Source organism: Scyliorhinus canicula, chromosome 6 (assembly GCF_902713615.1).
Source record: "Scyliorhinus canicula chromosome 6, sScyCan1.1, whole genome shotgun sequence".
Lineage (NCBI taxonomy): Eukaryota > Metazoa > Chordata > Chondrichthyes > Carcharhiniformes > Scyliorhinidae > Scyliorhinus > Scyliorhinus canicula.
In genome coordinates this window covers 85,184,098-85,210,457 of record NC_052151.1, presented here as the reverse complement: position 1 = coordinate 85,210,457, position 26,360 = coordinate 85,184,098, and the positions used below count along the sequence as shown (strand labels likewise).

The following is a 26,360-nucleotide window of genomic DNA, read 5'->3' as shown; positions in this document are numbered from 1 at the left end:
TACCGGAACCATTTCCCACCTGGCAACTCAAACTCCTCCTCCTCCAACCTGGCCTCGAGAATGGCAGAGGTGCCGTTAACAGTGCCCCTAAACTCATGCCCCGACATGAGGCTGCCTCTACCCGTTCCCAAACCAAACCCTCCCCCACTACGTCTTCCTGACCATTGCAATATTCGCATTAATAAAATTCTGAAGAGCCAGCACCCCCACCCACCCCCAACGTCCCCGCTCCAGCAGCACCTTCTTCACCTGTGGGGTTTTACCCGCCCAAACAAATCCCGAGATGACTGCATTCACCTTTTTAAAAAATGCCTTGGGGATAAAAATTATGAGGTTTCGAAAACAAACAAAAACCTCGGGAGGACCATCATTTTAACTGTCTGTACCCTCCCCGCCAATGATAACGGGAGCGCATCACAACTCCGAAAGTTCCCCCTTATCTGATCTACCAACCGACCCAAATTCAGTTTATGCAGCTGCTCCCACTCCCACGCCACCTGGATACCCAAATATCGAAAGCCCCCCCTCCACCATCCTGAACGACATCTCCCCCAGTCTCTTCTCCTGCCACCTTGCCTGGGTGGCAAAAACCTCACTCTTACCCATATTCAATTTGTACCCCGAAAATCATCCAAATTCCTCTAATGTCCCCATAATCCCTCCAATTCCACCCCAGCGGGTCTAATATGTACAAAAGTAAAATGGTCCGCGTAAAGGAAGACACTGTGCTCCATCCCCCCGCACTATCCCCTGCCAGACCCTCGACATTCTTAATGCTATTGCCAATGGCTCTATAGCCAGGGAAAACAACAGTGGAGAAATTGGGCACCCCTGCCTCATCCCCCGGTGTAACCTGAAATACTCTGATCTCTCCCAGTTCGTCCGCATACTCGCCACCGGTGCCTGGTATAACAACCGGACCCAGTCCACAAAGCCCTGCCCAAACCCAAACCGCCCAAGGACCTCCAATAAGTATTCCCACTCCACCCGATCAAAGGCCTTCTCTGCATCCATGGCCACCACCACCTCAACCTCATGCCCCTGTGGAGGCATCGTAATTACATTAAGTAACCTCCCAATGTTGGTCGCCAAATTCCGCCCCTTAACGAACCCTGCCTGGTCCTGCCCTATGACCCCTTGCACGCAGTTTTCGATCCTCGTGACCAGGATCTTCGCCATTAGTTTGACAGGGAGATCGGTCTGTATGACCCACAGCTTTCTGGGTCCTTAGCTCGCTTTAAAATGAGGGCGGTCAATGCCTGTGACAATGTCATGGGGTGCACTCCCAACTCCTTTGCCTCATTGAAGGCCCTAACCAACAGCTGTCCCAACACCCCTGAGAACTATTTGTACAATTCCACCGGGTACCCGTCCGGTCCCGGAGCCTTAGCTGATTGCATCGCCTCCAGCCCCTCTACTACTTCTATCAGCCCAATTGGGGCCCCCAGGCCCTCCACCAGCTCCTCATCAACCTGCGGGAACTCCAATTCTCCCAGAAACCTCCTCATCCCCCCTTCCCTGGCTGGCGGTTCCGACTCATACAATTTTCTATAAAAGTCCCTAAACACCCCATTCACCCCACCAGGTCTATCAATGAGATGTTGGACAAAGAGACTGTGTGGCACCTGTTTCACATCCTCATCGACTTGACACCCCGTAGAGGTGGAGGATATCCGCTCCTCGACGCGATGAATGTCACCGCAGGCCTGGACCTTTATTCAACTGGTTCATTCCATGGCTCAGGTGGTGACCTGTGCTGCATTTCACAAGCTACAGTCCACATGTCCATCCAGGAGGACACAGACACCCTGTATGCCCAGGCATCCAGCTACATCACCTCTGTGTTGGGACCAGGTCCATCAAGATGCCCGAGTTGCTGGATTCTCCGCCATCACCGGGATGCTCCAATGCCAGAGGGCAATCGATGGCATGCATGTCACCTAGTCCACAGCGAGGAATCAGGGAGTGGCCTTTATTAACAAGAAGGGGTTCCACTCGTTGAATGTTCAGATTGTGTCTGACCACTGCTTCCACATCATGTATGTGTGTGCCCGTTTCCCACGGAGTGTGCATGACAGTTACATCCTGGGGCACTCAGAGATCCCCCGCATCTTCAGGGGCCACACCAGGATGACGAATTGGCCCTTAGGGGCAAGAGATACCTGCTGAGGTCCTGGCTGATGACGCCAGAGTGGAGTTCTGAGACTGAGGCGGAGATCCAATATAATGAAGCCCATTCTGGCACCCATACTGTCATTGAGCGGTGCATCAAACTGCTCAAAATGCTGTTCTGATGTCTGGACCACTCTGGTGGTACCGTCCAGTACACCCCTCCAAGATGGTCTACCACTTTGTTTTGGTCTACTGTGCGGCCTCATCTAAGGACAAGGAGTAGGCAGATCAGGAGGAGCTGGAGGATGAACCCAGGGAGGAGCTGCAGGAGGAACCGGAGGAAGGAGGACAGGCAGCGGTAAGCATCTGACACGCCCGGAGAGCCAGGGAGGCCCCCATCCTCACCAGATTTTCATAAAACGAGGCTGTGCCTGTCAGCTCAACCCTCCGAATTTTCTTTCCTGCCCCCAAACCCTCCTTCCTTCTCCAATTCCCTTCCCCCCAGTTCCCTAATTATCCCCTGATCACCCTGCACCGTCCCCCGCTCCAACTACCCTGTTCCACCCTCCAAGGATCTGTGCACCATCTCTCCGCGGTGATGGGCCTGTGTTGGCAACGTCAATGGGTCAATATACAATCCACTCGTTGAATGTTCAGATTGTGTGTGACCACTGCTGTGAGGAAAGCTCTGGTGCTCCTCAGTCTATGCCAAAGTCTGACTCCTGTCTTTCATCCTCTGAACGGGGTCTGCTTCGGGGTCATTTGATCTTGGACCACTGCGTTGGGTGGGGATTTTGGGGGAGTGGAGGGAAACAGGGGTGGGGTGCAGGCATGCCTGATGTGAAGATTAATGTACCAGAGGTTTCACATGTATCATAGAACATACAGTGCAGAAGGAGGCCATTCAGCCCATCGAGTTCGCACCGACCCACACAACCCTCACTTCCACCCTATTCCCGTAACCCAATAACCCGTCCTAACCTTTTTGGATATTAAGGGCAATTTAGCGTGGCCAATCCACCTAACCTGCACGTCTTTGGACTGTGGGAGGAAACCGGAGCACCTGGAGGAAACCCACGCAGACACGGGGAGAACGTGCAGACTCCGCACCGACAGATACTCAAGGCTGGAATTGAACCCAGGTCCTTGGCGCTATGAGGCAGCAGTGATAATCAGGTATAACATGTTTTAATAGTAACCATTTGACGTTTCCATTGCCCCTGGCTACAAATTGTAATACCCCCATCCACCAGTGCCCACTCAGCCATTCAATGCTCCTTACACTTGTTGGAACCAACAATTCTATGGACACGTGCTTGTAGGATTAGAATAGCGGTTTTAATATACTCACAACAGAGCCAGCTGGTTAGCCATTGAACTTTCGGTGAACTGACCAGCTGACCATGTGGCACTGAGCTTTTATACAGCAGCTTCCGGGGGAGGAGTCCTGGGCAGAGCCAAGGGAGAAACCCCATACAACGCGAGCATTCCCAGAGTTACTCCCCCTGGAGGACAGGTAGTGCAACTGCACTTACAATACAGACACATGTATATACAGATTATAGTCCAGTGTGAATCACATTCACCACAACACTTCTTGATCTTTGTGGCCTAGTGCTATGTCTAGGTGTGTTCCCAAGCAGCACAGCAGAGGTGGAGGCAGCCTGCTGCTTTCCGTGACCTGTGGCCTTTGATGCCCTTGGCAGACGTCCTTTGGAGGTCCTAGCATCACCATGTAACCCTGTTATGCCTGCAGCTCTTGAGATGCACTGGTGTCAGGAGGGGGGATTCGGAAGAACTGGAGACCACCATTGTCTTCCTGATGGCAGGCCCCGGTTTGGCCTGCAATGCTTCCTCTTCCCTGAAGGTGTCTGTCGGGCACTGGGTTCTACATGGGACAGAGGGGCATCTGGAGTGAGCTCTAGAGGCCTCTGAATCATCTGGCTTCCCCAGTCCTGGACTGGGATCTCTGTCCCCTGTCTTGGCCCTTTCCCTCTTATTATGGGCGATCTTCTCCTGCGGGAACAAAGAGAGGGCATTGTGAGCTGCACGTTTGATGTGTCGGGGTGGGGTGTCTATAGCAGGTGTCATTTGTATTCACTGCACATGGACATGAGGGGGTTGTGTTTGTGGGTGCCATTGAGTTCTGTGAAACAAGCGTGAGGATCAGATGTGGGGAGGGTGCCAGTGATTTGTGGGGGGGAGGGGGTTTGGGAATCTGTATGGTGGCAGGCGGAATGCCAGGAGGAGGTGTTAACGTATCCTTTGCAGCTCGGTGGAGGTCGTTGGTCTTCTTCTGGCATTGTACAATCTGCGCAATCTGACAGCTATTACCACCGTCTCCCAGGCAGCATTGCTATTGCTGACTCTCAGGTAAATAGGATGTCCCGTTTTGCATTCACAGCGTCGAGAAGCCGGGCCAGATCGGCATCCCCAAAGCGAGGAGCAAGTCTGTGTGCTGCCATGCTTGAGTGCTGACTGGGAGTAAGTGGTGAGGGAGTGTTTAAAAGCAGCTCCCCCTTGTTCGTGGCGAGACGCTGAGGCACGAGTCCGATGATTCAGACGGCTAGACAGCCAGTAATGGCAAGAAGCTTATGGGGGCTCATTTTTGGCATTAAGTGCTGTCAAATACCAGCCGCGATCTTGCCATCGTGGCCATCGAGGAACACCTGCCAATCGCCCCGAAGTAACACTTAGAAATGTTTCCGTTAAATCATCCCCCAAGTTCTCATTGAATAGTAGAGCAGACTCGAAGGTCTAAATTACCTACTTCAGGCCCTAAGTCTTACGGTCTAAGTGCAATCTTGTTCCGAATGTTGCAAGCATTCAGATTAAGATCCTTCAATACATATTTTTACCACTTTTCCCTACTCTGATGCTATTTGCTGGTGTGCTTGTATGCTTTACCTTCCTGTCATATCACTACTGCCTTGTTCTTTCTCATCAACGTCTAAATCTCCCCTCACATGAACACCCCCACCTACAAGTTTATTTTATAGCCCTCTCTTCAGGCCTAGTTAATATTGTGTGTAAAGTGGCTGTCATGTTTTGCTTACATAACAAGACACTGCACCAGAAAATAATTTATGATACCTGGGATGGGGCGGGGAGGGGTTGTGGTCTGGTGAGGGTTATCTCATGAGGAAAGGTTGAACAGGCTAGGCCTGTATCAGTAGGAGCTAGAAGAATGAGAGGTGATTTTATTGAAACATACAAGGTTCTTTGGGGTCCTGATAGGGTAGATGCCGAGAGGATCTTTCCCCTCATGGGAGAGATTCGAACTAGGGGACACAGTTTAAAAACAAGGGGCCTTCCATTTATGATGGAGGTGGGAAGAATTATTTTCTCTCAGAGGGAACTCGTTTCTCTGAGAGCGGTAGAGGCAGGGCCATTGAATATCTTTAAGGCAGAGGAAGGTAGATTCTTGACTAACGAAGGGATCAAAGGTTATCAGGGTTAGGTGGAACGTGGAGTTGAGGCCATAATCAGACCTTATTAAATGGCACAGCAGGCTCAAATGGCTAAATGGCCTAGTCCTAATTTGTATGTTTGTGTGTAAAGCAATTTGAGACATATTTCAGAGATGTAGTAAATTTTCCTTCCTTTTTAGGGTGCAGATTCATGTTTATACTTTTCAATACAACATGTTTTCAGTTTGGGCAAAGCCCCTGGAGAAGTTACGAGTGGTGACATTCCCCTTGACAAGGAGGGAGGTTGGAAAATAAGCCTCCAATGGCGAGGGAGCAGCTATTGCCCACCTATTGTCCAGTGGGTGCCATTGTAAAGTTCAAAAGGTGAGAGAAGTGGAAAGCCAAATAGCTGAGGAGAGAAAAGACTCAGAAATCAGCATTCATATGTTCCTGAAAACTATTTATATTATGATCTCTCAGCTCCATCTGTTTTGACTCACATAATGGTCTTTCTGTAGCTCCTCCACCATTTTTTTTGTATGCCATACTGTAGGGAAGAGTTCCCGCTTGGGATGCCGATAGTTTCGATTGAGATCTCTAGCAGAAAGTGAGCATCTGGGATGAAGAGGACACATGCTGTAAATAACAGTTGTGATGTATAATAACTTAGCCAGAAAAGTCCTATTTTACAAATGACTAATTTAAATTTAATGAGAACGGCAGCCACAGTAAGTAGAAACATTTAAGACTTCAACACTTGAAAAAGCTCCTGTAGTTCGAAGTACATTATTCTGACTAAATAATGATTAATGATTACATGACTGCCACAGGGAAGTAGCAGAGCAACTGAGCTGTGAACTTGCACCTGTCAACCAGCTGACTGATTGGGCTGGATTTATAGGAGCACCCTGGAGCAGGTATCGTATTAGTGAGGGTCTGGTGACTGGAGTGGGAGGGCCTGTATCGCATTCCTGATGCCAGGAACAGTGTTCCCGTACTGGCCTCCCCGAACAGGTGCCAGAATGTGGCGACTAGGGGCTTTTCACAGTAACTTCATTGAAGCCTACTTGTGACAATAAGTGATTATTATTATCAATTAAGTTGGGGACAGGAAGGGAAACCTGCCCACAACAGTGGAAGGACAATTAGGCTCATTAATGAGCCACTAAAGTTAATTATCCTTGAACTCACCAGAATCTTCTGGTGGCTCAGGGATTCTCTCGAACAACACCTGCTTTCTGGTACCTCCCAAAGGCCACCCAGAAAACCCGGTTAGTCTTGTAGTGGGAATCCCTTGTTGACAGGCACTCTGTGCCCGGTCAAGGGACCAGCAACTGGAATGAGGGAGACTGGGGGCAAAGGTTGATGAATTCCAACTCCTGGTCTTTCATCTGATCCCCTGCACCTCTTCCCCTCACCGCAGTCCTCCATGCAATCCCCATGCTGCCCTCACTCACCTGTGTCCTGGGATCAAGTGTCAGTCCTGCAGCTAGGCCTCAGTGCATTACCAGCAGCAGCCACCGCTCTCCATGGCGCTGTCTGATTGGCTAGCAGCTCCCAGTGGCAGAATTTTGACCTTTCAGGGACTTTAATTGCTTTTCAGCACTGACGGCGACTTAATTGTGTGAACCTCCCCCTTGAAAGTGAGATGGGATTCTCACTGGCTCTCTAACCATTGTGGGCGACACATGTCGCTGGAACAAAATCCAGCCCATTGGATTCCTTGATGCAGCTTTTCATTCTGATCAGTCATTTTGAGCTTCAGCCAGTATTGCATTTTTTAAATCCTCCTTTCTGTCTTTCATAATTCTCCGGGTCAATCTGTTCACACATGGTTGAAATGAAAAAAGTAATGACACATTGGTGGCACAGTGGTTAACTGCTGCCTCACAGTGCCAGGGACCCAGGTTCGATTCCAACCTTGGGTGACTGTGTGGAGTTTGCACATTCTCCCCGTGGGTTTCCTCCGGGTGTTTCAGTTTCTCCCCACAGTCCAAAGGCTTGCAGGTTAGGTGGATTGGCCATGCTAAATTACTCTTTAATGTCCAAAAGGTTAGGAGGTGTTACTGAGTTACCGGGGTAGAGTGGGGTCATGGGCCGAGGTAGGATGCTCTTTTGGAGGGTCGTGCAGACTTGATGGGCCAAAATGGCCTCCTTCTGCACTGTAGTGATTCTGTGATCAAAGGGAGAATGTGTTTAATTCCACTTGAGTTTTAGAATGCAAATTTATTTTCAACTAACTTTTCGAAATGCTTTAATGTACATTATACACAGTCAGACGACAGGATCTAACCATGTCCTTGGTGACTGTACCTTATCCGGACGCATGTTAGAAACTCTGCTAATAAGTATAAACAGGGTTTCAGTTGCACTTCCAGATAAGTTACAGGAGCATAGGGGACCAGCCCCAGGAAGGTTCCTGGCTAATATCTTTAAATGAAATGTCCCAGCTGAATTCTAGCTGCACAAGACAATAAAAGGTTTTCAGTTGGCCAAACACCCACCAACCATTGGTGAACTATGTCATTTGATGTAAACATGTTACTGGCTTGCTTGCCCATGAAGTCTTCATGATGAGAAAGATAGTAGACTGGTCCAAATATGTTCCATCTTTAACATAGCAGCACTTTACTGAGGAGACCCTTCCATGGGGCCAACAGTATGGGAAAACTGGCAATTGATAGCTTGATATTATCTAATTAAATTATGCATGTTTTGAAAATCGTGAAAGTTATTCAAGGTAAATATATTCGACAGAATTGCCCCATAAATTATGATGGGAGACTTTTAAGCCAATAGTGGTGTCACTCAGATTGTCTCATTTTAAATAAATTTAGAGTACCCAATTAATTTTTTCCAATTAAGGGGCAATTTAGTGTGGCCAATTCGCCTACCCTGCACATCTTTGGGTTGTGGGGCAAAACCCACTCATACACGGGGAGAGTGTGCAAACTCCACACGGACAGTGACCCAGTGACCTGGGACCTCAGCGGCATGAGGCAGCAGTGCTAACCACTGTGCCACTGTGCTTCCCTACTCAGATGGTTTTTGATACAATATTTTATACTTCAGATCATCATGTTGGAAGTAGCCTGGGGCAGACATCTTGAGGTGAGTTTTTTGTTTCAGTATTGGCAGTGTGAAAACCGTCTCTTGTGTATGGAATCTTCTAGAACTGTTGTCTCAAGCTGCCTCGAAATACCAGCTCAAAATAGAAATAAGGCAACTGAAAGATGCCAGACAGTACACTATATCTCCACCTATAATACTGAACGACTCAATAAAAAATTATTTGATTTATTTTCAATGTAATTTCTCAGAATGCTTTACCTATAATTTCCTACTATCACTCCATCTGGATTTAACATAGGAATGATTTTAAAGATGCACCTTTGTCGCAGCTCCTGTAGAAAAGAAAACATTTTGGTAAAGGTTAGAACATAACTTAAAATATACTACATTAATCTAAGATTATTATTTGTAAAATATTAGTCCATAAATAAGGTTTACAAAAAATTATCTTTTGCTTCTTACTGCTGACATGACCGAAACATTGCCAAAATGGGTGAGATTCTGCCATTGGGGCCAAAAGAAGAAGGCAACCCCATGGGGGAACCCCTAGTGGCATTGTCCCAATGGTGGCCAATTCTATGGTTGTTGCCAAGCCCACCTTCCCTGTTAAGGGCGGCAGCCCACCCCAAAGAGCCTTATCCAGAGGACTAGCTACTTGGCAGTCTGGGCTGTGCCCACTAGCGCTGGCCATAGTTGAAGCCGCAGCTGTGAGGAGAGGGTTTCTCAATGGCCAGGGTTCTCTTGAAGAAAGGTAAGTGGGAGCGGTCAGGTAGGCAGGTCCCACCAATCAGGCAGAGGCTTGTTGTGAGGAACAGGTGACTCTGTTGCAGTGGAGATGGCCACTATCCGTGGGCTATAGAGTGCCCAAAGAGGAGGAACCCCCTAGACATTAGCTACTTAATTGAATGGACCCAGTGGTGGATTTGGGCTGTGGGTGGTCAATCTCTCACCTTTCCAGCCACTAGAAAAATGGCATGGCAGTTGGACGACATTGGGTGCGCTTTCCCATTCCCATGCCATTTTCCCAGATTTCCCAGCTTTCCACCTTCCAATCCAAAGCCAAAGAATTTAGTCCTATGACTAATTCCCTTCGCAAGCCTCAGCTAAAATTGCACTCCATGCTCATGATGCCAACAACCCAAATATGTATATTTAAAGGCACCAAGGATGGTTTAGCCGCTTTTCTGGAAGACTGCAAATCAGAGTCAGCAGGATCTAGGTACCACAAGGATGAGGAAGTAACGCAGGTAATTTTAACTGTGCACTCACCTGGTTCTTGCCACCTTTAGAGATTAAAATCATGCCCTGAAGTTTTGGAAAAATTAAGTAAATCCTTTTCTGAAGAATGTATGAGTTGTGTTATATCTGGCTCTGTTAGCAGTTGATAAGGTGACAAAGAGCTTTGGAAATTGCTTCAAATTTTGAGCAATCTTGATAATTCCCAGAGCTAACGGAGACAGAATACATACTTAAAATGCTAACTCTGTTTCTCTCTCTCCCCACACATGCTTCCAGGACTGCTGCATTTTCCCAGCATTTTCTGTTTTTATTAGGGACAGACTACATGTAACTTGAGGAAAATAGTTTATCTGGCAATTTTTAGTTGGTAGATGAAAGAAAGATTTTTTTAAAAATTGTTCATTGGATGTGGGTGTCACTGTCTGGGCCAGCATTTGCTGCCCATTCCTGAAGGCATTTAAGAGACAAGCACATTGCTGTGGATCGGGAGTCCTATGTAGGCCAGACCAGGTAAGGATGACAGATTTCTTTTCCTAAAGGACATATGTGAACCAGATGGTTTTTCATGACAATAATTGCATGGCCATTGCCAGACGTATAGTGCGGGATTTTCTCAGCCGGAGAATCGCCGCGACTGATGCGAATCGCGCCACGCTGTCCCGACGCTGGGACGTGACTCTCCGCAGAGCCATTGCTGTCGACGTGGTCGCGCAGCGACGGTCGGGGGCCCCTCTACAGGGCACCCCCGCCAATTTTGGCCCATCCCGATTGGTGGGCTGGCCTCTCGGGCTGGGGGCCTCCTTTCTTCCACGCCAGCCCCTTTAGCCCTATGCCATATTGCATCGGGGCCAGAATGGAGAAGGGAGCCACCACGCATGCGCACGTTGGCGCCGGTGCCACTGTCCATGTGTGGACCCCGCGGCGCCCAGTTGACACCGGGTGCGGCAGCTGGAGCGGTGTGGGGCACTCCAGTGTTGTGCTGGCTTCTGTAGGGATCAGAATCGCTGACCCTGAGGCCATGTTGACACCGTTGAGAAATGAGACGGTGTTTCCAACGGCGTCAACACTTAGCCTCAGGATCAGAGAATCCCACCCATAATTCCAGACTTCTTTCTTTATGAATTCAAATTTCACCATCGGCCATGGTGGGATTTGAACCCGGGTCCACCTGGCCCACTACACCACTTCCTCCCCTGAGGTGATAACCTCGATCTCTGTGCACAGCCTTCTAAGATAATTTGGTAGTTGCAATGAGTAATACTGGATGAATAAGAATTGAATTTTATGTGAAGAAAATAGCAGGCACTACTGTCATTTCTCTGCTCAGGATGCTTGGATTATAGCAAACTGCTTTTTAAAATTGAGAAATAAAAATGGGGATCAAAACCCATAAAATAGCACACTACCAAAGGTCAAAAGGAGTAAAATAGAGAAGCAGTGATGAGGTGACGCCGAGCTTGGAAATATCAGAATGCCAGCGATGTTGCTAGTTTTTTTCAGTAGTTGAAAATACTCCCATTCTTCAATTTGTTATTTTAGTTAGAATACATCCAGGTACTTAAAGCATACAGGAAACACTAAAATAATAATCCAGGCAAACATTTGAAAGGTTAGTTTTTCCATGTTTATTCTTCCACCTTTGCCTTATTTTCTAATTAGCACACTTCACCGTTTTGCACTAATGGCATTTCACTATCTGGATGGCTGAATAATGGTCCTTCCAATAATATGCTTCAGCCTCAGTGGTTGTGAGTTTGTAAAGACACCACAAGTAATAGGTTGCTGAGTTAGAAATGTTGGATTTACAGTCAAGGAATGACTTTCAAAGCCTTTTTCCTGATCTAAGGTCCTGTTTGCTTGCACAGCCTTGATGTTCCTTAGTGCTGTATCTTGAACAAGATTAAGGAGGGATGCAGTGTGGAGGAATTTAGAAAGGTTGGCATCATGGTCCTGCTGGTCATGGCCGCAGATGGTGACATTGTCGAGGTACGGGAAGGTGGCCTACAGTCCGTACCGGTCAACCATTCAGTCCATTTCTCATTGAAATACCGAGACTCCGTTCGTGACGCCGAAGGGAACCCTAAGAAATTGGTACAGACGACCGTCTGCCTCGAAGGCAGTGTAGGGACGGTCCGATTTACGGATGGGGAGCTGGTGGTAGGCGGATTTCAGGTCAATAGTAGAGAAGACCCGGTACTGTGCAATCTGATTGACCATATCAGAAATGCGGGGGAGGGGGTACGTGTCGACTTGCGTGTACCGGTTGATGGTCTGGCTGTAGTCCACGACCATCCTGTGCTTCTCCCCGGTCTTAACCACTACCACCTGGGCTCTCCAGGGGTTGTTGCTGGCCTCGATGATACCATCCCGAAGCAGCCGCTGGACTTCGGACCTGATGAAGGCCTTGTCCTGGGTGCTGTACCGTCTGCTCCTGGTGGCGACGGGCTTGCAATCTGCGGTCAGATTGGCAAAGAGTGAGGGAGGCTCGAAATTGAGGGTCGCAAGGCCGCAAACGGTGAGGGGAGGTAGGGGTCTGACGATTTTGAGGGTGAGGCTCTGGAGATTGCACTGGAAATCCAGGCCTAGTAAGAGTGACGTGCAGAGGTTGGGCAGAATGGACAGATGGAAACGGTCGAATTCCACACCCTATACAGTAAGTTTAACCAGGCAGAAGCCCCGGATCGGGACAGAGTGGGAACTGGAGGCGAGAGAGATCTGCCGGTTGGCGATATGGACCGCAAGGGAATAGCGCCTTACCGTGTCCGGGTGGACGAAGCTCTCAGGGCTCCCAGAGTCGATGAGGCAGGAGGTCACGTGGCCGTTGACCAGCACCGATGTGGAAGAGGGTGCCAGGTTGCGAGGACGCGACTGGTCGAGCATAACGGAGGCGAGTAGCGGGCGATCGGCAGTCGAGTCAGATGAGTCCGACGAGGAGCGGTAGCGACCCGTGTCCCGTGGCTCCGTCCCGGGGGGGGGGGAGGACAAAATGGAGGCGTCTGGAATACCTGTGTGGGAGAAGATGGCGGCAGACAAAATGGCAGCGCCCATGGAACGCACATGGCAGTGGGGGATGAAGATGGCGGCGTCCATGGAGCGCACGTGGCGGGAGCGGCGAAAGATGGCGGCGCCCACTGATCGCACATGGGGTCGGGGGAAGCGGACGGCGGGGCCCATTGAGGGAGCGGCTGAGGCGTGGGGAACGGGGGCGCGATCGCGGCAACTGTCCGGGACTGACACACCGCTGCAAAGTGGCCTTTCTTGCCACAAGCTTTGCAGGTCGCGGTGCGGGCCGGGCAGCGTTGGAGGGGGTGCTTCTGCTGACCGCAGAAGTAACAGTGGGGACCCCCAGGGAGCGCGGTGCGGCGAGCAGCGCAGGCGTAGTGCGCGGGGGCGGCTGCTGGGGGGGCCGGTTGCGGGGTCCACGAGGGGTGGGACGGGTGGGCCTGGGGGTCCGTTTGCGGGGTGAACGAGGGGTAGGATGGGTGGGCCTGGGGGGCCGTTTTCGGGGTCCACGAGGGGTAGGACAGGTGGGCCGAGCGGCTAGCGGAGTAAGATCGCGCACTACGGGAGGCGGCCGTCATGGAAAGCGCCAGAGACTTTGTGGCCGCGAGGTCGAGGGCGGCCCCTTCCAGCAGTCGTTGCCGGATGGGGTCCGATGCAATGCCTGTAACAAAGGCATTGTGCATGCGTAAGTCAGAGTGTTCCGTGGCTGTGAGGGCCCGGCAGTCGCAGTCTCCTACCAGAGGTATAAGGGCCCTCCAGAAGTCCTCAATCGACTCACCCGGCTGCTGGACGAGAGTAGAGAGTTGATGCCTCGCAAACAGGGTGTTCGTCGACTGTGCATAGTTCTCCTTGAGCAGTTCCATAGCTCGAATTAGTGGAAAGACACTGGAGCTAAGTCTCGAGTACAGGAGTTGCTATTTCTGAGCCTCCGTCGGGGAGGGTCCGCTGAAGAGATGTAGGCCTCGAAGTCGCGTGAGCCGACTGCGGATCCAGCTGCAGACGGTCAGGCTTGATTCTGATGTCCATGGTGAACGGAAAATCACACAGCAATAAATTGTGGCGCTAACAATTGCATTCAAAGACGAGAGACAAGTACAATTGATGCTTTATTGCTGTGTGATGCTATTCCTCCGGCTGCAACTGTAGACTAGGGTCCGAGTGACTCACACGTATATTTATACACAAGCTCCCTGTGGGCGGAGCTAGCTGGCAGGGGCTTACCGGAGGAACCTGTATTACACGTACAGCCATACATCCCCCTACTGCAAGTATGCATATCTACAGTGGTTATCACCACATGAAGTGACTAAATTTATTGAATGACTCTATTTACACAATAAATGTTCAAAGGGAGGAGTTCAAATAAGAAAATATACATCCCTTACTAACAGCACAGTGGTGTACCTGCACCATGTAGACTGCAGCGATTGAAGAAGGCAGCTCACCACCACCTTCTCAAAGGCAATTAGAGATAGGCTGTAAATGCTGACCTGACCAGCAGCGCTGACAACTCGCAATTTATTTTTTTTAAACAAATGACTATGAGTGGTTTAACTCAAAAGAGCACAAGAAAGTAAAATTTGTTCAAATGAACAAGGAACAGGAGTAGGCCATTCAATTTCTCGAGCAAGTTCCGCCATTTAATAAGATCATTGTTTCTAATGGTAACCTCAAATCTGCGCTCTGCTACTGCTGATAACCTTTCACCCACTTGCTTACCAAAAATCAATCTACCTCTGCCTTAAAAATATTCAGAAACTCTGCCTCCACCATCTTTTCTGGGCAAGAGTTCCAAAGACACACAATCCTCTGCTTGAAAAAAACTTGCCTCATCTCTGTCCTAAATGAGCGAGCCCTTAATTTTAAACAGTAACCCAGAGTTCTAGGTTTTCCCATATGAGGAAGCATCCGGTCCACATCCACCCTTTCAAGATCCCTTAGGATCCAAAAAAATGTTGCCCTTACTGTTCTAAACTGCAGCGGATACAAGCCTAACCTGTTCAGCCTGTCTTCATAAAATAACCCACCTATTCCAGGTATTAGCCTGGTAAACTTTCTCTGAACTGCTTCAAACGCATTTACATCTTTCCTTAAATGAGGGAAACAATACTGTACATAGTACTACAAATCTGGTCACATTAGAACTCTGTATAACTGAAGCAAAACCTCATTGTTTTTGTTATTCCCCTTGCAATAAATAATAACATTCAGGGCGCGATTTAACGCACAAAAAACAGTCCTGTTTTGGGCGTGTATAGCGGGCTGTTTCTCGGCGCTTGCCAGGAACAACCCCGCTATCAAACGGGACTCAATTCATTTGGCCACGGTTAGGAATGTCCAATCGTGGCTGCACTTACTTCACTTCCTGCACTGATGAGCTGAGTTCATCAGGGAAGGAAGTGACTAGTGCGCCGTTTTTAAATGTCACCCCAATCTCTCGACTCCCGCTCTGACGCCCCACTGTGGCCTCTGGACCACACCAATGGCCCAACTTACTTCTTAGGGGGTCCTCAAGCCCCCCTCTCACCCCGCCTCATAAGAGCAGGGCATCACCGGGCCCAATCCCTGGCACGGGCAACCTAGCACCTGGGCACCTCAGCACTGCCAGCCTGGTGCCCTGTTAGTTCCCCTGCCAGCCAGTCAATGCCACCCTGGTAGAGTCAGGGTGGCACTGCCAGGGCACCCAGGTGGCACAGCCAGGGTGCCTGGGTGGCAGTGCCAGGGTGCCTGAGTGGCAGCAGGAGTGCCAGAGTACCATCTTGTCTGGAGCCCAACCACCTGGGGGCATCTGATAGCCTGGGAGACACCCCAAAGTGCCATTACGCCTGGTCCATGTTTGTGTAGACTAGTGCTAAATGGCGCCATGGTGAGGTCTCCCAGGCACAGATGTTCGTTCCCGGGCCTCGAGTGCATCGGGCATCAACATATTTAAATGAGCCTTTTGGCTCACGTGAATATATAAATATGGACCTCGCCCATCGAGGGACAGGAAGCAGCTGGTGAGGATGGAGAGCAGGAAGCTCAACAGGCCGAGGAGGAGTTAGAAGGAAGAAGGTTCCGCATAAGGCCTCATGCGTACCGACAGCGCCTGTCTCTCAATGACCTGCTGGACCCCCCCCCCCGGACCCCGGCCACCTGGGTGATCCCTGCATGTGAGCTGGCCTTTCCGTTACACAGTCCCATCGAACCCTTGGGGTGGTGGAGTTGGGATGGTGGGTTGGGGGGGGGCGGTGGAAGAGAGAGGGAACACTGGAGCGGTGAGCACTAGGTGAACTCGGGACCGTAGGCCAAGTCCACCCCCAATGTCCGCCCATCCAACTCCTCCTGCGCCAGACCGGACCAGCCCATCCCTCACACCCTTCTGACAGAGCATCGCGGCAGGTTGTAATGCTGTGAACATGTGTTTAATGTGAACAGATATCTGGCCTTACAGGCTCTAACCTAGGTGGATCCCCGGGTGGTACATCAGGAGTGGAAGTGGCCTGCTGAATTCCCGCCCTGTGACCTGGGTACCCTTTGTTTTGTTTGGTCCTTTAGACTTCATGAAGCAACTCACCAAACACTTCGACTTGTCCAAACCAGAATCTTTTATTGAGTCTCATGTGGTAAGATAGCTATCTGATACAGAGCACGTTATCATGGAGTCTGATAACTACTCCTCTGGAGCTTGCACTTAGCACTGACCATTCACACGTATGTCTTATTACCCGCTCAAACTTCTTCTCAAGAGGGCCGGATGTGTCTCCCTTTATATGAGAGTCACAGGTCTCGTGACCTTAGTCTATAGATGCATGGTGTGTCTGTACTACCATCTGCTGGTTGGAGGTCGCACACCATCCCACTATGATATAGCCCATAGGCATATCGGCGCACCCTTGGCGGCCATCTTCTGGGGTGACCGGGCCTGAATGGGCCCGGCTGCTGCTTGGGTATCCCAAGTGGCATGGTGCCACCCTGTTCTACCCACTTCCCATCAGTGCGCCAGGTACAGGAGGAGGAGTCTGAGCCCGATAGGTCTCGATACTCGTGGCTATGGAGCACAGCGAGTGGACCACCTCCCTCTGGGACTGTGTCGCATCATGTTGCGACTGTGCCACCACCTTCTGGGTCGGCCACATCAGCTAGTGACTGCGCCACATCAACCAGCACCCAGGAAATGCCATTGATGTCCTCAGCCGTGACCCACTGCGACTGGGCCACGCTCTGGAGCGCCGCTGCGATGCCCAGGTGGCCCTGATACATGGCTGACTGTGATAATGGCAGCCCAGTCCTGGGCCTCGGCCACCACCCACACAGAGTGCCTCAGGCCATCCTGATTCATGGCCAAAACACTCGCCTCCAAAGCCTCCACTCGGATGCCACCTGTTTGGTGTTGGTCTGGGTGGTGCGCATGGTCGACACCACCTCCTGCTCCTGCAAGCGATTGGACTCCTCCAAATGCACCTGCAGGCGCTGGATGGTTACCTACACTCCTCTTGTAGTTCCTGGCTCATTGACTGCATCTCCACTGTTGATGGGACTGCCCTTTCCAGAAGCCTGAAACCTATCGGCAGCTAGTCCCTGAGGTCAGGTCACCCTCCGGCCGTCCGCCCCCTAGGGGGTTCTTACCTCCACGAGCTGTGCCACTGCACGTGTATGGTGCACACCTGATAGTGCCCCAGGCGCCTCTTCACTGAAGTGCCCAACCAAGGTGAGTGTCTCTGGGATGGTGGAGGGTGTTGGAGATAACTGTGATGGGAGGTCAGTGTCGTCCCCGGACATGTGCGCCAGGGCAACAGGTCGAGGGCTTCTATCGCTGTCTATATCCTCAGCTCGCTGCTCTTCTACTGGGGTTGTAGTTGGGGCCTGGGGCACTAGAAGGGCCTGTCTCATTGCCAGGAGATCCTGCAAGACACAAGACAAGATGCATGATTGGACCGTGGGGTGCTGGGGCTTAGTGGGGGCGGTAGAGAGGGGTGCGGGGCTTGTGGTGGTGGAATGGGCAGTGTGGGGGTGAAGGGCACTGTGTGTGGGGGGGTAATGAGGATGTTGGGGGTGGAAGGGGTGGTGCAGGGAGGTGGGGGTGGTGGCATGCTTGCCATGGGGAACTGCAACTCAGTGGAATCTCACTTGCTCACCCAATGCCGATCTCCACCTCTGTGACCACCCTCTCCCCGGGCCCACCGTCAGGTCCAGTGCCCGCTACTCTGCTGTGGTGAGGGGTCACAGGTCCGGTGGTCCCCCTCCGCTGTTTTCCCTCTCATGGTAGTTGTAGGCCGACCTCTCCTGATGGGGAGGGTGTGACAGAAAACGCACAGTATTAGACAGTCCGACGCATGCAGCTCAAGGGGTGGGTAGCACGTGGCCTTTGTGGCCATACTGTAATATGAGCTTTTCCTTTCTGCAATAACGTTTGATGTGGAATTTTATCAAATTTCTTATGGAAATGTAAGTACACAATATCCACAAGTTCGCCTTTATCCACAGACAGGCTATGTCTTAAAGAACTCCAATAAGTTGGTTAAACATGATTTCCCTTTCACAAAACCGTGGTGATTACCTTGAGCTTATCCAAATGCCTTGCTATAACTTCTTTATTCGTAGCTTCTCACATTTTCCCTACAGCAGATGTTAGGCTAATTGGCCTGGAGTTTCCCGCTTTAAGTCTCCCCCTCTTTTTAAATAATGGAGTTACATTTACTATCTTCTAATCTCATGGGACTTTCCCCGAATAAAGGGGTTTTGGAAAATTAAAGCCAATGCATGAATTGTCACACCAGACACTTATTTTAAGAACCTAGGATGAAGTCCATCCAGGATGTGTGCTCTTATCAGTCCCCAAGTCCAACAATTTACTCAGTACCACTTCTCTGGTGCCTGTAATTTCCTGAGTTCATCCCTCATTTCCATTTTTATGTCTGTAATGTAGATGTGAAAGTACAACATTGAACAAACATGGTTATCTTGTTTAATCTCTACCTTTGCTGTGGGCTCCTCAGATATCAGGAAATCTAGAATGCCTTTCATCATCCAGCTGGCTTGAGTCTCCCCAGGGTGTACTCTTGATGTCAGCACAACACCAAGCTTGGTTTTAGAATCTTCCTTACCTGTTCTTGAAAAAAATCATGGCCCTGTTTTTGTTAAGAGGTCATAACAGGTAATATTCATCTCGATTTGTAAGAACACAAAGGAGGAGTGGGACATTTAAATTTTTGACCATGTTCTGCCTTTCATCTACAAGATTCACAGCAGGAGCTGACCAAAGCTCCTTTGGCAGCACCTTCCAAACCCACGACCACTACCATCTAGAAGGACAAGGGCAGCAGACAGATTGGAACACCGCCACCTCAAACCACCCATCATCCTGACTTAGAAATATATCGCCACTCTGTCACTGTCACTGGGTCAAAATCCTAGAACTCCCTCCTTAATAGCACTGTGAGTGTACCATTTTTGGATATTCATTCTTGCGATATGGGCATCACTGGCTTGGCCAGCAATTATTGCTGTCCCTAAGTGCCCCTGAGAAGGCGGTGGTGAACTACCTTCAACTGCTGCAGTCCATGTGCTGTAGGTACAACCACAGTGCTGTTAGTGTGGGAGTTCCAGGATTTTGACCCAACGACAAAGAAGGAACGACGATATATTTCCAGGTCTGGATGGTGAAAGGTTTGGAGGGGAACTTTCTGGCGGTGGTGTTCTCATGTATCTACTGCCCTTGACCTTCTAGATGGTAGCGGTCATGAATTTGGAAGCTGCTGCCTGAGGAGCCTTGATGTGTTCATGCAGTGCATCTTTTAGATGGCACACACTGTTGCTATTGTGCGCTGGGGGTGGAGGGAGCAAATGTTTCTGGATGCCGTGCCAATCAAGTGGATTGCTTTTTCCTGGACGGTGTCAAGCTTCCTAAGTGTTGTTGGAGCTGCACTTATCCAGGCAAGTGGAGGCTATTCCATCACACTCCTGACGTGTACCTTGTAGATGAAGGACAGGCTTCGAGGAGTCACAAGGTGAGTTAATCTCCACAGGTTTCCTAGCCACATGTTCAAGAAGGATGCTTATCACCATCTTCTGGAGGGCAATTGGAGACGGATGATAAATGCTGACCTAGATAGTGATGACCACATCCTAACAATGAATTAAAAAAACATATTATGGCTGATCTGCGACCTAAATACTACTTTCCAAGGTATCCCCTTGCTTAGTTTCCAAAAATGTTTCGATTTCTGTCCTGAATATATAAAAATGCACAGAAAATGGAGCACAATGCTCCTGGGACAGAGGGACTGATTCTCCGGGGCTGCTAGCCCCAAACTGAAAACGTAATGGCCTGTTATTCCGGGCGTAAGGGCCAAAATGGGATTCTTGCTAGCGTTAGCCCCTTGCCCCAATCAGGTTCTTGCCTGGAGTGGGTGAGTAGATGCCAACTCTTCATTGATATTCATTTGAATGTAATTATATTCGGGGCCTTACGGTAGCATGGTGGTTAGCATCAATGCTTCACAGCTCCAGGGTCCCAGGTTCGATTCCCGGCTGGGTCACTGTCTGTGTGGAGTCTGCACGTTCTCCCCGTGTGTGCGTGGGTTTCCTCCGGGTGCTCCGGTTTCCTCCCACAGTCCAAAGATGTGCAGGTTAGGTGGATTGGCCATGCTAAATTGCCCGTAGTGTAAGGTTAATGGGGGGATTGTTGGGTTACGGGTATACGGGTTACGTGGGTTTAAGTAGGGTGATCATTGCTCGGCACAACATCGAGGGCCGAAGGGCCTGTTCTGTGCTGTACTGTTCTATGTTCTATGTTCTATGTTATTCCGGGCGTAAGGGCCAAAATGGAATTCTTGCTAGCGTTAGCCCCTTGCCCCAATCAGGTTCTTGCCTGGAGTGGGTGAGTAGATGCCAACTCTTCATTGATATTCATTTGAATGTAATTATATTCGGGGCCTCACGGTAGCATGGTGGTTAGCATCAATGCTTCACAGCTCCAGGGTCCCAGGTTCGATTCCCGGCTGGGTCACTGTCTGTGTGGAGTCTGCACGTTCTCCCCGTGTGTGCGTGGGTTTCCTCCGGGTGCTCCGGTTTCCTCCCACATTCCAAAGATGTGCAGGTTAGGTGGATTGGCCATGCTAAATTGCCCGTAGTGTAAGGTTAATGGGGGGATTGTTGGGTTACGGGTATACGGGTTACGTGGGTTTAAGTAAGGTGATCATTGCTCGGCACAACATCGAGGGCCGAAGGGCCTGTTCTGTGCTGTACTGTTCTATGTTCTATGTTATTCCGGGCGTAAGGGCCAAAATGGAATTCTTGCTAGCGTTAGCCCCTTGCCCCAATCAGGTTCTTGCCTGGAGTGGGTGAGTAGATGCCAACTCTTCATTGATATTCATTTGAATGTAATTATTGGGTTGTAAATGCAATTCACCTGCTCCCTGGGATGCTCCCACATGCCCCAGGCTGGAATCATAAGGGCGTGAATTAGTGCAAGACCTGAAAAACAGAGATCTGGGGCGGGATTCTCCCCTACCCGGTGGGGCGGGGGGTCCCGGCGTCGGGCCTCGCCAAAGGTGCAGAATTCTCCTCACCTTTAGGGGCCAAGCCCTCACATTGAGAGGCTAGGCCCGCGCCGGAGTGGTTGGCACCATGCCGACGGGCGGCAAAACTGGCGGCAACGGCCTTTGACACCTGCCGGCCGTCGTCGGGGCTGGCCGAAAGGCCTCGCCGGTTTGCGCATGCACCGGTGCGTCAGTGGCCGCTGACGTCACCTCCGGCGCATGCGCGGTAGGGGGCGTCTCTTCCGCCTCCGCCATAGTGGAGGCCATGGCGGCGGCGGAAGAAAAAGAGTGCCCCCACGGCACTGGCCTGCCTACCGACCGGTGGGCCCCGATCACGGGCCAGGCCATCGTGGGGGCACCCCCCCAGGGTCCGATCGCCCCGCGGGGGGGGGGGGCCCAAGGACCTCGGGAGCCCGCTCGCGCCGCCAATCCCGCCGCCACCAGAGGTGGTTGAAACCACGTCGGTGGGAGAGGCCTGACAGAGGCGGGACTTCGGCCCATCGCGGGCCGGAGAATCGCCGCGGGGGGCACGCCGATCAGCGCGGCGTGATTCCCGCTCCCGCCGATTCCCGGGTGGCGGAGAATTCCGGCCACGGCGGGGGCGGGATTTACGCCATCCCCGGGCGATTCTCCAACCCTGCAGGGGGTCGGAGAATTCCGCCCCTGGTGTCTTGCACTCTGAGGGGGATGGACAAGGGGGTAAACATCCTCTCTACATTTACCTCCAGAGTGCCAAGGGGAGATTTCTCTGGGGAGGTGGGAATCGGGAGCGGCTTGGGTTTCCGGAGGGGCTCAGGTTGGGGGTCTTTACCGAGATGCCAGATTTCCCTCTGTAGCTTTGAAAGTCATTAAACTATCTTTCAGCATGTCAAGTTGTAGTTTAAAGTCTTCTCTCTGATGTGTTGGAACCCTTTGATGTCTCTTCCAACACGTCAAGATCAAAGGTCTGTCAGAAGGAGGTGAAAGCGTTCCCTCTGTATTCTTGAAACCCTTTGATCTCTCTCCCAGCATGTCAAGTTCAAGGATCTGTTAGATTAAAGTAAAAGTGCTCCCTTTGATGTATTGGAAATATTGGAAGTGCTTTTTTCACAGTCAATTTCATTTACCTTTAACTTTGTCAAGCCTCTGGGCATGCTGAGAAGCCTAAAAGCTTTGAACTGCATTGTTTGCATTCAACTTCCCAGTCCATTCACTTTTACAAATCCCTGGATTGATAGGCCCAGACTATTTCAAAGGAGGGTTAGCATTGTTTGCTTTTATAGCTCTCCCCAGTCCATTAACTCCGAAGCGCTTTCTCTTTTGAGATGGTGCTGTTTCGAACCACAATTTTTTTTTAAGGAGGCTATCTCTTTGTCCTGAAGAGCTTCCTAGTAAAGCCTGTCTGTCTGCTACCCTGCATATGATCTAGTTAAGCAGCTCTTTAGAACAAAGTGACCGCCTTTTAAAAAAAAACTGCTGTTATAAAGAATACTTGCACAAAAAATGAAGTACTTCAGTGTTAATGGACCATGAAGAATTATAAAAACAAACGCTAATCCGTCCTTTGAGGTAACCTGGATTTGTCAAAGAAGAGGCTTATAAAATGTAATGGATTGTGAAATTGAACGTAAACAATGTAGTTTAAAGCTTTTAGACTTCTCAGGATGCCCAGAGGCTTCAAAAGGTTACAGCAGTATGAAATTGACTGTGTAAAAAGCACTTCAAAGGATTCCAACACATCAAAAGGAGTACTTTTACTTTTATCTGCAGATCTTTGGTATTGACTGGGAGAGACATCAAAGGGTTTCAACACATTAGAGGGAAGACTTTATACTACAACTTGATATGCTGAAAGACAGTTTAAAGCTTTTCAAAGCTATAGAGGGAAGACCTGCCACATGGCCTCCATCCTAGGAAAGTGCCCCGACCTGAGCCCCTCTAGTCAAGCCCAAGCCCCCTAGGACCCCCACCTCTACCTTGCCCCACCCTTGGAGTCTACCATGCCCGGTTGGCACTGCCAAGTGTTGGGGTGTGAAGGGGTGACTGAGGGGGGAGCGACCTGAAGGGGGCAGATAACGTAGTGTTGCTCATTTGAGCTGGGGGCCTTACCAGCGACTGGGGGAACTGCAATGTTATTCTGAGATTGAGCACTGTTTAAAAATGAAGCCGCAGTCTCTAAAGAATGAGACATGTCAGCGAGTTTAGGCCCCACCCCTCTCAAGGCTAGCGCAAAATCTTCGCATTGCCAAAAAAGTTTCAAATTCCATTGAATCCTAACTCCGGTTTTCTGGCTGGCGGCTGCACTTTGTTTTTATTTGGGAGAATCACAAACCCGAATTTAGCAGGTTTCTGGGTGGAAATGGAAAAGGAAGTGACCTATTGTCTGTTCCTGTGCTGTCGTATTGTCTTGCAACAATTGAAGTCCGATAAGGAATTAATTCCCTAGTGGTGAGACCACCATCCTCATCTGGGAGCCTGGTTTGATAAGGAAGGTAAGAATGGAAAGGCTTGAGAGATCAAACCATTGGGGAGCCTCTGATGGAATTAGGGGGCTGCAAGGGAAGCGCTCCTCCCCTCTTCCCAACACATTCCCAACACATGCCCAATGACGGTTACTTGTCGGATTTCCCACCTCTCGCAGCCTCAGCCATCACCCATTGAAATTGAAAAAATTGAAAATCGCTTATTGTCATGAGTAGACTTCAATGAAGTTACTGTGAAAAGCCCCTAGTCGCCACATACCGGCGCCTATCCGGGGAGGCTGGTACGGGAATCGAACTGTGCTGCTGGCCTGTTTGGTCTGCTTTAAAAGCCAGCGATTTAGCCCAGTGAGCTAATCGAGGCTGAGGCAGAAAGGACAGGTGGTTGAGATTTCAGTAGGGAAACATTTTGGGAGTAGTGACCACAATTCCGTACGTTTTCGGGTACTTTTGGATAGGGATGAGGGTAACCCTTGCGTTAAGGTGCTAAACTGGGAAACGCAAATTACGATAAGATTAGACAGGAATTGAGGAATTTGGATTGGCTGCGGCTGTTGGAGGGTAAATCAACATTCGGACATGTGGGAGTCTTTCAAGCGACAGTTGATTAGGATTCAGGAAAGTTACATTCCTGAGAGAACAGAGGATAAGTATAGGAGGTTTAGGGTGCCTTGGATAACGAGGGATATTGTAAACCTCGTCAAAAAGTAAAAGGAGACTTTTGTACTGTCTAGAAGGGTGGGGACAGTTGAAACCCTTGAGGAGTATAAAGAAAGTAAGCGATAGACAGCATGGTTTTGTGAACCATGGTTTTTTGCCTCACTAACTTGATGTTTTTTGAGAAGGTGACAAGGATGATTGATGAGGGGAGGCCAGTGGATGCTGTTTAGATGGACTACAGTAAAGCCTTTGACAACGTGGCTCATGGCAGATTGGTACAAAAGGTGAAGTCACACGGGATCAGAGGTGAGGTGGTATGATGGATACAGAACTGGCTCGGCCACAGAAGCCAAAGGATAGCAGTAGAAGGGTATTTTTCTGAATGGAAAGTTGTGACTAGTGGTGTTCCACAGGGATCTGTGCTGGGGCCCTCTGTTGTTTGAGGTGTATATAAACGATTTGGAAGAAAATGTAGCTGGGGATGATTAGTGAGTTCGCGGATGACACCAAGGTTGGTGGAGTGGCAGATAGTGTTAGAGGATTGTCAGAAGATGTAGCAGGACATAAATAAGTTGGAGACTTGGGCAGAAAAATGGCAAATGGAGTTTAATCCGGACAAATGCAAGGTAATACATTTTGGTAGGTCTAACATAGATGGGAAATATACAGTAAATGGCCAAACCCTGAAATATAGAAAGTCAGAGAGATCTGGGCGTGCAGGTCCACAGATCTTTGAAGGTGGCAACACAAGTGGACAAGGTAGTCAAGAAAGTATAAGGAATACTTGCCTTCATTGGATGGGCCTTCGAGTATAAAAACTGGCAAGTCATGCTAGTTATATAGACCATTGTTAAGGCCACACTTGGAATATTGCAAGTCATTCTGGTCGCCACACTACCAGAAGGATGTGGAGGTTTTGGAGAGGGTGCAGAGGAGGTTTACCAGAATGTTGCCTGGTCTGGAGGGCGTTAGCTATATGGAGAGGCTCAACAGACCCGGACTGTTTTCACTGGAAAGACGGAGGTTGAGGGGTGATCTGATAGAGGTCTACAGGATTATGAGGGGCATGGATAGAGTAGATGGGCAGGCACTCTTTCCCAGGGTGGAGGGGTCAGTCACCAGAGGGTATAGGTTTAAAGTCAGTGTGGTAAAGTTTAGAGAAGATATGCGAGGCAGGTTTTTTTACCCAGAGGATGGCGAGTGCCTGGAACCCGTTGCCAGGGGAGGTTGTGGAAACAGATACATTAACGGTATTCAAAAGGCATCTTGACAAACGCAAGGATAGGATGGGTGTAGAGGGATACGGCTTGAGGAAATGCTGAGGATTTTGGCAAAGGTTGGTATGACCGGTACAGGCTTGGAGGGCCAAAGGGCCTGTTGCTGAGCTGTATTGTTCTTTGAAGTGGCCTTTAAGTGGCCATTAATTGCAGCAGGGGCAGAGACAAATGGGTAGGCGCCAGGAAAGGTGCCCAAGGTATTTTGCGGGTCCCCTCCCGACTGCAAATATGCAATCCTCAGGGGTCATGGGGGGATCTGGCCTCAGTGGATGCCCCCATGGTGGCCTGTCCCGCGATTGGGGCCCACCGATCCGCGGGCGGGCCTGTGCCATGGGGCACTCTTACCCTCCGCACTGGCTGCTGTAAACCTCCGCCATGGCTGGCGCGGAGAAGAACCCCTCTGTGCATGCGCTGGGATGACGCCAGCACATGCTGGCGCTCCAGCGTATGCGCCAACTTGTGCCGGCCAGCAGAGGCCCTTTGGCGCCGGTTGGCACGGCGCCAAACCCGCCGGCACCGGCCTTGCCCCTGAAGGTGATGAAGATTCCGCACCTTCCAGGCGGCCCAATGCCGGAGTGGTTCACGCCACTCCTCGGTGCCGGTACG

The 26,360-nt window shown here is 50.2% G+C and overlaps 1 protein-coding gene across 1 annotated transcript in view; it reads right to left on the bottom strand.

Moving 5' to 3' along the window:
- The window catches only part of LOC119967280, a 304,394-nt gene that overhangs the window by 96,300 nt on the left and 181,734 nt on the right, over positions 1-26,360 (bottom strand). The window contains exons 12-14 of the mRNA XM_038799603.1: positions 18,795-18,922; positions 8,853-8,926; positions 6,023-6,158 (exon numbers count right to left, since the gene is read on the bottom strand). Coding sequence (XP_038655531.1) covers positions 6,023-6,158; positions 8,853-8,926; positions 18,795-18,922 — 338 coding nt within the window. The remainder of the gene's footprint in view (positions 1-6,022; positions 6,159-8,852; positions 8,927-18,794; positions 18,923-26,360) is intronic.